The 12,094-nt window shown below is 49.9% G+C and overlaps 1 protein-coding gene across 1 annotated transcript in view; it reads left to right on the top strand.

Annotated features, from left to right (window-relative positions):
- Positions 1-381: 381 nt before the first annotated feature.
- IRAK2 (interleukin-1 receptor-associated kinase 2) overlaps positions 382-12,094 on the top strand; it is an 88,242-nt gene continuing 76,529 nt past the window's right edge. Inside the window, exons 1-2 of the mRNA XM_011994134.1 lie at positions 382-561; positions 10,429-10,611. Coding sequence (XP_011849524.1) covers positions 468-561; positions 10,429-10,611 — 277 coding nt within the window. The 5' untranslated portion in view covers positions 382-467. The remainder of the gene's footprint in view (positions 562-10,428; positions 10,612-12,094) is intronic.

Below are 12,094 nucleotides of genomic sequence, written 5' to 3'. Positions count from 1 at the left end.
GTTAGCCAGGATGGTCTTGATCTCCTGACCTCGTGATCCGCCCGCCTCGGCCTCCCAAAGTGCTGGGATTACAGGCGTGATCCACCGCGCCCGGCTGTAGGCTTTCTTATTCAGGTATCACCAACACCTAGGGCAGTGCCTGGCATACAGTAGGTAATTAATGGAGTATTTGATGAGCGCATGAGACATGGTGTAGTGCCCATGGAAGTGGAGTCAGAAGGCCGCCTGCCGCTGCGGCAGAATTCCCGTGTGGCCTTCTCCCCGGGGGCCTCAGTTTCCCCTCGCAGTTACGATCCTCTGGCCGGCGCTGGGGTGGAGCCGGCGGGGCCGTCGTGCCGCCCGTGGCCGCTAGGGACGCTGATGCCCTCCCGTCCCGCCCACTTCCCGGCCGGTCCGCCCCCAGCTAGAGAAGCCCCAGCCCGCGGTGTCCGATCCAGTTGCCCCGCGCCGGAGCCCCGTAGCGCGCCATGGCCTGCTACATCTACCAGCTGCCCTCCTGGGTGCTGGACGACCTGTGCCGCAACATGGACACGCTCAGCGAGTGGGACTGGATGGAGTTCGGTAAGTACGGCCCGGGGAGGGGAGGGGTCCAGGGCGACTGGTGCCCCCAACGATCCCGCCAGCCGCCAAGCTCCCTCGGGCACCCGGGTTAAGCGGGTCCCGATCAGAGGGCGTGCGAGCTGAGCCTCCTGGACTGGGCCCGCCGCGGACCTTGGCCCGTCACCTGAAGGTGCCGCGTGGTCTCTGAGGACGTCTATCGGGAGCTCTGTCGCCGCCGCCACTGCGCTCTGAGTCCAGAGAACGGTGGGTGCTGGGGCCCTCCTGTCACCGCTGCTGGTTCCGTGACGGCCCCGGGTGGACATCCAGCCCACAACGGCGTGCGAAATGCGAGCCTCGACCCGGTCCTGCAGACAGCGCGGGCAAGTGCGCGGGGGCTTGGCGACCGAGCTGCAGAGGGTCTCTCAGGGACCACGGTGCTGTCACTCCTTGGGGGTGTGTGTGTGTGTGTGTGTGTGTAGTTTTAGTGCATATTAGAAGGATCTATTACTTAACATATATATATATATAGAGAGAAACGGAGTTTCGCTGTTGTCGCACAGGCTGGAGTGCAATGGCACGATCTCTGGCTCACTGCAACCTCTGCCTCTCGGGTTCAAGCGATTCTCCTTCCTTAGCCTCCCGAGTAGCTGAGATTACAGGCGCTCGCCACCACCCCAATTAATTTTTTGTATTTTTAGTAGAGACGGGTTTTCACCATGTTGGCCAAGCTGGTCTGGAACTCTTGATCTCAGGTGATCCACCTGCTTCTGCCTCCCAAAGTGCTGGGATTACAGACGTCAGCCACTGCGCCCAGCGTATTTATCATATTTGTGATTAAATGCACGTTACCATTGTAGTTTTAAAATCAAATATTTACTTTTAGTATACATTTTTGGATCACAGTATTTATGACTATAAACCTGTTTTGAGATCAGATGTGTCCTAATAGGTTCAGTGTGTATAATGTGGCCTAAGCACAGGCACTTACTTTCACTCTATCGCAAGGTGCACAGTTGTCGAAAATTCCATGGGAAGGCACTCAGACAACCTTCATATTTTGTATTTGTTGGTGCCTGATGGATGACTGGCGGAGGGCCATGGCCTCTGCTGGGGGTTGCTTGCCTGTTGTCTCTGCTTTCCAAGTGGAGATCTGCATTCCAGACTCTTGCTGTATGACTTTGGGTCCGTTTCTTAACCTCTCTGAGCCTCAGCTTCTGAATCTGTATGTAAACTGGATATGATAATTATAGCTTCTTCATAAAGTTGTGAGGAATGAAAATATTGTATAAGAGCACCAACACCTAAGTGTTAAATATTCTTATAAGTCATAAGTTGTAATCTTTCTTTTTATTTTTTGAGACAGTCTCATTTTGTGGCCCAGGCTGGAATGCAGTGGCGTGATCTCGGCTCACTGCAGCTTCTGCCTCCTGGGTTCAAGTGATTCTCCTGCCTCAGCCTCCTGAGTAGCTGGGATTACAGGCAGCTGCCACCACACCCAGCTAATTTTTATGTTTTTAGTAGAGATGGGGTTTCACCATGTTGGCCAGGCTGGTCTTGAACTCCTGACTTCAGGTGATTCGCCCGCCTTGGCCTCCCAAAGTGCTGGGATTACAGGTGTGAGCCAGTGCGCCTGGTCCTGGCTTCATTACTTTGAATATCTCCTGGGCAGTGGACAAACTTTGCATGGGACTCCCTCTCATTTTTTCCACATTGGCCCAGCCCTCAGTTACAAATGTCAGAACAACTTCTGTTTCTAGGAAATTCAATTAGAAGGCACACCTATGAGTTTAAAAAAAAAAAAAAAAAAAAAGCTTTATTGAGATATTCACATACCATACCATACACCTGTTTAAAGAGTACAATTTAGTGGCATTTAGTATATTCCCAGGGCTGTGTATCCATCTTCACAATCAATCTTAGAACATTTTAATCACCCCAAGAAGAAACTGTACCCCTTAATTGCCAATCCCCTCCTTCCATTTTCCCAAGTTTTAGACATTGCCTATTCTGGACATCTCATATAAATGGAACCATAATATATAGTGCTCTGTGACTGACTTGTTTCAGCTAGCATAAGGTTCATCCATGTTGTAGCATGCATCAGTACTTAGTTTCTTCTTATTATAGGATAATGTTCCATGGGATGGATATACTACATTTTATTCATTTATCAGTTGTTGGTCATTGGGTTCCTTTCACTTTTGGGCCATTATGAATAGTGCTGCTGTGAACACTCACGTACAAGGTTTTGTGCAGTGGTGCAAACGTAGCTCACCGCAGCCTCAACCTCCTGGGCTCAAGCGATCCTCCTGTCTCCTGAGTAGCTGGGACTAGAGGTGTGCACCGCCGTGCCCAGCTAACTTTTGTATTTTTTGTAGAGACGGGTTTCACCATGCTACCCAGGCTGATCCTGAACTCTGGAGCTCAAGCCATCTGCCCATCTCAGTTTCCCAAATTGCTGGGATTATAGGTGTGAGCCACCGCGCCTGGCTTTATGTTTAACTATTTGAGGAGCTACCAGATGTTTTCTAAAGTGGCTGAACCACCAGTGTATGTGGATGACCATTTCTCCATATCCTTGTCAACATGTGTTATTTTTTTCTTCTTTTCTTTTTCCTTTTTGAGACGGAGTCTCGCTCTGTTGCCCAGGCTGGAGTGCAGTGGCATGATCTTGGCTCACTGCAACCTTAGCCTCCTGGGTTGAAGTGATTCTCGTGCCTCAGCCTCCCAAGCAGCTGGGATTACAGGCGTAAGCCACCATGCCTGACTAATTTTTGTATCTTTAGTAGCGATGGGGTTTCACCATGTTGGCCAGGCCAGTCTTGAACTCCTAACCTCAGGTGATCTTCCCACCTCGGCCTCCCAAGGTGTTGGGATTACAGGTGTGAACCACTGCACCTGGCTGGTGAAGTGGCATCTTACTGTGGTTTGATTTGCATTTCCCTAATGACTAATGCTGTGGAGCATCTTTTCCTGTGCTTATTGGCCATTTGCACATCTTGTTTGGAGAATACCTCTGCGAGGCTTCCCACTGGGGTGGATATGATCTGAACGCTTCGCCAGGCCTGTCTGCTCTGACACATCTGCCCAGTGCTGGCCTTTCTGACCTCCTCATCTTCCACACCCACTGTCACTCCCCTGCTCCAGCCACACTGATCTCCCTGGGCCAGACACAGGGTCTTCTCATGTGCTGTTCCCTCCGCCTGGGACATTCTTCCCCCTGTGTTACCTGGGGCTAGATTTCTAGTCTATTAGTTTCCTCTTGCTGCAGTTACAGATTACCACAAAGTTGGTGGCCTATAACACCTCAAGTTTATTATCAGCATTCTGGAGGTCAGAAGTCCTAACTCAGGGCTGCTCTAGGGGTTTCCTTGCCTTGACCGGCTTCCTGAGGCCTGCAGCATCCTGTGGCTTGTGGCCCCTTCCTTCCTCCATCGTCAAAGCCACTGGTGTATATCATCACATCTGTCTCTGTGACCTCTGCTTCTACCGTCACCTCTTCTGTGAATCTGACATTCTGGCCTCCCCCTTACAGGGACCCTGGTAATTACCTTGGCCAGACCCAGATAATCCAGGATAATCTCAGCTTAGAATCCTTAATTTAATCAAATCTGCAAAGTCCTTTTTGTCACATAAGATACCATATTCACAGGTCTCGGAGCTTAGGATGTGGATGCTTTCCAAGGGTATTATTCTGTCTGTCATAGTCCTTCAGGTAAGCTCCCCTGGCACCTTCTTTGAAATGGAGAAGCCTTTCCTGCCCCTGTTCCTCTCTAGCCCATCACTGTGTTTCATTTCCCTCATTCCACTTCATGTTCTTTGATGTCCCCTCGTTCATTAAGTGTTTCCGCCTGTCTCTTCTTATGGAGTGGAAGCACAGTGTGGGCAGGGGCCTTACCTGTCTAGTTTTTCACTCCTGTATTCCCAGAGCCTGGGCAGTTCCTAGCTAGAGGGCAGGTGCCAGAGTGAATGATGAGCTGCCAGGCCTTGGTGTGGTGAGGATGTGGACTGCCCCCTATTACCCATTGGAGCTGGCCTGGAGCCTTGGGTCAGCCCCCTTCCCACACTGGATCACAGCCAGCCGTGCCCCCAGCCCACTGCTCCTCGCCTAGTACCAGCGCTCTGGTTCCCTCTTCAGCCAAATGAACGAGTGACTGTGATCGTCCCTTCAGTCCTAAAAATTCTTGGCTTCCTGTGGGTCATTTTAGAAAGAAGACAGTCCCTCGGAGCTGATGGTGGCACTGGGAGAGTGTAGTGAGAACACTAAAGTGATTCAGAAGATCCCGCAGCCATAGACAGACACGCTCTTTTGGACCCGACACTTGGCAGATAATCTGGCCACCCCTGGTTCTTGTCTCTGTGATGGCAGCTGCCTCTGTTGGGCTTTGCCTGACCCTGTGTAAGATGGATTTCCTACAGCTTCAGCCCCGGGTGTGTGCAGAGGGGCTCGACGCAGGGTCTCTTATGTGACCGCTCCCTGTCTCGTTCACTCATGCGTGTGCCAGCCTTTGTACACAGCCCTGCTTTGCCCCTGCCTGGCTGTGTGACGTCAGGCGGTGACTGTCTCTCTCCGAGCCTTTAGTTTCCTCATCCATGAAGCACCCTCACAGAGTTGCTGAGAGGCTGAGGAGACTTAGCTGGTTGTAAAGGGTCAAGTTAGGGCTTTCCTCATCCCCTACCCAGGGAGGGGTGTGGGCATTTGATTCTAAGATGGGTCATTTCAGAAGGCTGTGCCATCCCTGCTCTGGAGGACTTTGAAGATAGGCAAGGTTTTCTACTGCCTCGGGTGAACTCCTGCAGGATTCAGGCACTCAAGAGTGATAGTCCCAGTACTGTTAACCATCAGGGATAAAAACATTTTCAGGCCAGGTGCAATGGCTTACACCTCTAATTTCAACACTTTGGGAGGCCAAGTTGGGAAAATTTCTTGAAGCCAAGAATTTGAGACCAGCCTCGTGATCCGCCCGCCTTGGCCTCCCAAAGTGCTTGGATTACAGGTGTGAGCCACCGTGCCCAGCCTTTTTTTTTTTTTTTTTTGAGATGGAGTCTCGCTCTGTTGCCCAGGCTGGAGTCCAATGACATGATCTTGGCTCATTGCAAACTCCACCTCCTGGGTTCAACTGATTCTCCTGCCTCAGCTTCCAGAGTAGCTAGGACTACAGGCACATGCCACCATGCTCTGCTAATTTTTGCATTTTTAGTAGAGATGGGCTGGGCGTAGTGGCTCACGGCTATAATCCCAGCACTTTGGGAGTCCAAGGTGGCCGGATCACGAGGTCAGGAGTTCGAAACCAGCCTGACCAACATGGTGAAACTCTGTCTCTACTAAAAATACAAAAATTGGCAGGGTGTGGTGGCTCACGCCTGTAATCCTAGCACTTTGGGAGGCTGAGGCGGGTGGATCACGAGGTCAGGAGATTGAGACCATCCTGGTTAACACGGTGAAACCCCATCTCTACTAAAAATACAAAAAATTAGCTGGGCGTGGTGGCGGGTGCCTGTAGTTCCAGCTACTTGGGAGGCTGAGGCAAGAGAATGACGTGAACCCGGGAGGCAGAGCTTGCAGTGAGTGGAGATCACGCCACTGCACTCCAGCCTGGGCGACAGAGCGAGACTCAGTCTCAAAAAAAAAAAAAAAAAAAAGAAATTAGTCAGGCAGGATGGTACTCGCCTATAATCCCAGCTGCTCGGGAGGCTGAGGCAGGAGAATCACTTAAACCTGGGAGGCGGAGGTTGTGGTGAGCCAAGATTGCGCCACTGCACTCCAGCCTGGGCAACAGAGCGAAACTCTGTCTCAAAAAAAAAAAATAAATAAATAAATAAATGTAGAGATGGGGTTTCGTCATGTTGGCCAGGCTAGTCTCAAACTCCTGGCCTCAAGTGATCTGCTTGCCTCAGCCTCCCAAAGTGCTGAGATTACAGGCGTGAGCCACCGCATCTGGCCACAGAACAGGTTTTCATAGAGTGTAGATAGTTTAACACTTACGGCTAATACTTATATCATGTTTATTTTGTGTCAAGCACTGTTCTGAGTGCTTCTGTACTTATAACTCGTCTAATCCTTGCAACAGTCTCTGAGGCAGGGGCTGCTGTTATCTTTGTTTGACAGATGGGGAAAGTGAGGCTCAGGGAGAGATGAACACCTTCCCCAAACACACAGCAAGTAAGCAACAGAGACTGGATTTGAACCCAGGCTCCGAATCCCAATATCTGGCCTCTGAACCACCACTACTGTCCTGCTGACTTTCACACATGTTTTCATATCTGTAGAAAAAGTCTGGAAGATTAGACACCAAAATACAACTGGTGGTGTCCTTGGAGTCCTCCAAGTGGGATGGTCATGGGGACTTTCATTTTCTTATTTCTCAAATGTTCTACTATGACCAGGTATTACCGGTCCATGTTGAGAAAAAAACTTCGGACTTAGCAGAAGGCCTTGGTAGTGACTCATCCCCCCAAGATCTCTATCATATCCTGACTCTAAAGGGTCTGGTTGAGACTGGATACGGTGGCTCACGCCTGTGATCCCAGCACTTTGGGAGGCTGAGGAGGGCGGATCACTTGAGCTCAGGAGTTTGAGACCAGCCTGGCCAAGATGGTGAAAATACCAAAAAATTAGCCGAGAGTGGTGGCACATGCCCTGTAGCCCCAGCTACTTGGGAGGCTGAGGCAGGAGAATTGCCTGAACCTGGGAGGCATAGGCTGCAATGAACGGAGATCATGCTACTGCACTCCAGCCTTGGCAACAGAGCAAGACTCTGTCTGGAAAAAACTAAATACAATAAATAAAGGGTCTGGTTAAATGCTGATTGGTCAACACCTTAAGATATGGTACTGTCGTGGAACAAAAATATCTAAGCTGGAAGGCACCTTAGAGTTTAATTCCTGTTTCTCTTGTATTACTATCACGAGTAAGGAAAGTTCAGCCCACGGAGAATCAGGCTGTGGCTGAGTTCCTGCTGCCACCACCCACCGGGGTGGCCCTGGGCTTCTGTTTTCTCATTACGTCATGCTGCCTCCCAAGATGGGAGTGTGTGTGGATGCCCAGTGCTTCGTGCGGGGAGATGGTCCTTCCTTTTCCATCCGTTCTCTTCTCTGTATTGCTAGAAGCAGCCCCTGACCCAGCTGACATCACTTCCCACTGACTAGGAATCTGGCCTGGGGTTTCCAGTGACTAATATAGCAATTTAGGAACTTTCCATCCTAACGGGGCACTTCTCCTGGAGACTTTCTGTGTGCAGGAGGCTGTCACCAGCCCATTTTGTTCAAAGGGTAGGGGATTGTGCAATCTGATCGCAGCACTCACTGGCTCTGAAATCTTCTATGGTTCCTTGTAACTCTTAGGATCAAGTCCAAACTCCAAAGCTGGGCATTCGCTTGAGGGTCTTTGTTATGTGGTCCTGGGCTTTATCTCTTGCCTTTCCTTCTTCTACTTGGCCCACCTATGTTTATATTTTCTTTTTGTTTGTTTGTTTTGCTTTATTTTTTTGAGATGGAGTCTCGCTCTGTCACCCTGGCTGGAGTGCAGTGGCGCTATCTCGGCTCACTGCAACCTCTGCCTCCCGGGTTCAAGTGATTCTCCTGCCTCAGCCTCCCGAGTAGCTGGGACTACAAGTGGGCACCACCACACTTGGCTAATTTCTGTATGTTTAGTGGAGATGGGAGTTCACCATGTTGGCCAGGCTGGTCTCGAACTCTTGAACTTAGGTGATCCGCCCATCTCAGCCTCCCAAAGTGCTGGGATTACAGGCATGACTCACTGCACCTGGCCAATTATTCCTAGTTTAAAAAAATGCCTTTCTCACTTCAGTAAACTCAGTGGAATACTGGTCATAAAAATCCATTAATGGGCCAGGTGCAGTGGCTCACGCCTGTATCCAAAAAAAAAAAAAAAATTAGCCAGTCATGGTAGTGTGTCTGTAGTCCCAGCTGCTGGGGAGGCTGAGGTGGGACAATTGCTTGAGCCTGGGAGGCCAAGGCTGTGGTGGTCCATGTTTGCACCACTGCACTCATGCCACCTGGGCAACAGAGTGATGCCCTGTCTCAAAAAAAAAAAAAATTTTTAATTCTTATTTTTTTTTTATATTTTTGAGAAAGAATCTCACTCTGTCACCCAGGCTGGAATGCAGTAGCACGATCTCAGCTCACTGCAACCTCCACCTCCTGGGTTCAAGTGATTCTCCTGCCTCAGTTTCCCAAGTAGCTGGGATTACAGGCGTGTGTCACCAAGGCTGGCTAATTTTTGTATTTTTAGTAGAGACGGGGTTTTATCATGTTGGCCAGGCCGGTATCGAACTCCTGACCTCAGGTGATCCACCCGCCTCGGCCTCCCAAAGTGCTAGGATTACAGGCATGAGCCACTGTGCCTGGTCCCTGTGGTATAATGTTAATAAATAAGACCAGGATGCAGAATCTCAGGTGAGGTGCGGTGGCTCACACCTGCAATCCCAGCACTTTAAGAGGCTGAGGTGGGAAGATTGCTTGAGGTGAGGAGTGCAAGACCAGCCTGGTCAACATAGTGAGACCCCATCTCTTAAGAAAAGATATAAAATCTTACCTGCAGTGTGGCAACAACTACATCCAAAGACACATCTATGTAGAGGGGGTGATTTTTGGAAAGGAGGAGTACCCTAGTGGCCTTCGGAGGGTGGTGAGGTGCTGTGTAACTTCTCCCCCGTATTGTCCATGTTTTTTTTTTTTTTTTTTTTTGAGACGGAGTCTCGCTCTGTCGCCCAGGCTGGAGTGCAGTGGCCGGCCAACTTGTTCTTCTTTTTTTTTTTTTTTTTTTTTTTGGTGAACAACCATCAATTTTATGGTAAAACACCAAAAGAAAAAATACATTATTTTTATTGTTACCAGTGGTAGTTCCCTGCAAGTTTTGTCCCATACTTCAGAATAGGCAAAGTATTTTTGTATCCATGGCTCTCTTGATCCTTATAACAGTCCTCTGAAGACAATGTGGTATGTGTGTGTGTTTTCATTCAATCATTCACTTAGCATATTTTTTTTTTGTTGTTTTTGGAGACAAGGTCTTCCTCTGTTGCCCAGGCTGGAGTGCAGTGACATCATCATGGCTTGCTGCAGCCTCCAACTCCTGGGTTCAAGTGATCCTCCCATCTCAGCCTCCTGAGTAGCTAGGACTACAGATGCATGCCACCATGCCTGGCTACTTTGTTTATTTTTTGTAGAGACAGGTCTTGCTATGTTGCCCAGACTGGTTTTGAACTCCTGAGCTCCAGCAATCCCTCCTTGGCCTCCTAAAGTTTGGAACTGCAGGTGTGAGCTGCTGCACCCGGCCTCATACACTTGTTGAGTTCCCCTGACCAGGACTGGGACTTAGCTGAAAGGAATGAGATGCCCGGGGCAAAATGGAAGGAGGCGCTTACACTCAGGGTCCTGCGGTGCCACCTGAAGATGAGCGCCTCCTGCATTTTCCTTCCCTAGGTGCCTCACCTGACTCACCCTCATCCTGGCCCCGCCTCCACTCTGAGCCAGGCACTCTTCTCAGTTCTGGGGAAGTAACCATGAACCAAACAGGTAGAGCTCCCTGCCTACATGGACCTTCCATTACAGAAGGGGAGGCAGGTAGAGCTGGTACCCACTGAGGCTCCCACGGGCGCAGTGACTGCCCCAGGCATAGCAGCAGCTTCGACCCTCCTGTCCCGTGCTCTTTCTCTTAAGTCTTGTGTACTGGACCCCATGGGTGTCCAGCAGAATCAGCATTGTAACTTGGGCCACCTGTGGACCTCAGCTAATGGTGATGTTTCCAGTGTGGAGGGGTGGTTGGGGAGGATGTCCTGGAAAAGCCCAGCTAGTGGCTAGCGTGGGGACCTCTCCTGGAGGGACTGCCTCTCTGACTCTAAGCAGAGTCCTCTCCCTCCCTTCCAGCCTCCTATGTGATCACAGACCTGACCCAGCTGCGGAAGATCAAGTCCATGGAGCGGGTGCAGGGCGTGAGCATCACGCGGGAGCTGCTGTGGTGGTGGGGCATGCGGCAGGCCACCGTCCAGCAACTTGTGGACCTCCTGTGCCACCTGGAGCTCTACCGGGCTGCCCAGATCATCCTGAACTGTGAGTAACTCAGGGCCTTCCTTGGGTGGGGCCCATCATGCCCCTGAGCAGTTTCCGTCCGTGTGAGTTGCACTCTCTGGCCTTAATACTTTTTTCCTCTTTTAATTAAAAAACTAATTTAATGAGTGAGTTTATCATGCACATAAGAAACTGGTAACAGGCCAGTCCTGGTGGCACACGCCTGTAATCCCAGCACTTTGGGAGGCCGAGGCAGGTGGATCACCTGAGGTCAGGATTCGAGACTGGCCTGGCTAACATGGTGAAAACCTGTCTCTACTAAAAATACAAAATTAGCTGGGCTTGCTGGCCTGCGCCTGTAATCCCAGCTACTCTGGAGGTTGAGGCAGGAGAATCGCTTGAACCTGGGAGGTGGAGGTTGCAGTGAGCCAGGATTGCACCACTGCACTCCAGCCTCGGTGACAGAGTGAGACTCTGTCTTCAAAAGAAAAAAAAAGAAACTGGTAACAGTGGTTACCTGTGGGGAGAGGAACTGGGCAGCCAGAGAACACAGTGTTGGAGGGAGACTTTACTGTGAATTCTTTCGTACCTTTTAAATTTGGGCTATCTGTTCCAAAAATAAGTACATTAATTAATTTTGAAAACTCCAATAGCTATAACAAAAATTCAAAAAAGCATTCAGTAAAAATGATTCATATTGTCATCCTTTCCCTACTTTACATCCCAAGAAGTAATGACTTTGGTAAAAATTTCTGGCTTTTCTTACTAGAAATTTTCTCTGCATGGCAAGGGTATTTATGCATCTGCAATCCCTTTCTAAAAAGCTTTTTTTTTTTGAGACAGGGTCTTGCTCTGTTGCCCAGGCTGGAGAGCAGTAGTGTGATCAAAGCTCACTGCAGCCTTGATGTCCTGGGCTCAAGTGATCCTCCTGACTCAACTTCCTGAGTACTTTGGACTATAGGCACATGCCACCATGTCTGACTAATTTTTCATTTTTTTGTAGAGATCGAGGCTGGTCTTGAACTCCTGGTCTCAAGTGATCCTCCTGCCTTGGCCTCCCAACGTGTGGGATTGTAGGCACGAGCCACATTACCTTGCCTGCAACCCCCTTTTGATACAGATAGTAGCACATCATGTACTGGTGTGAATTTTTTTTTCACCTAGCAATAGACCTTGGGGACTGTTTCATATTGACATATTCTTTCTTTTTCTTTTTTTTTTTTTTGAGACGGAGTCTGGAGTCTCGCTCTGTCACCCAGGCTGGAGTGTGGTGGCGCAATCTCGGCTCATTGCAAACTCCTCCTCCCGGGTTCACGTCATTCTCCTGCCTCAGCCTCCTGAGTAGCTGGGACTACAGGCGCCCACCACCATGCCCGGCTAATTTTTTGTATTTTTAGTAGAGACAGGGTTTCACCGTGCTAGCCAGGATGATCTCGATCTCCTGACCTCCTGATCCGCCCGCCTCAGCCTCCCAAAGTGCTGGGATTACAGGCATGAGCCACTGCTCCTGGCCGACACATTCTTT

Source organism: Mandrillus leucophaeus, unplaced genomic scaffold, assembly GCF_000951045.1.
Source record: "Mandrillus leucophaeus isolate KB7577 unplaced genomic scaffold, Mleu.le_1.0 Scaffold442, whole genome shotgun sequence".
In the NCBI taxonomy this organism is placed as follows: Eukaryota; Metazoa; Chordata; class Mammalia; order Primates; family Cercopithecidae; genus Mandrillus; species Mandrillus leucophaeus.
This window is presented reverse-complemented; position numbering and strand designations above follow the sequence as displayed.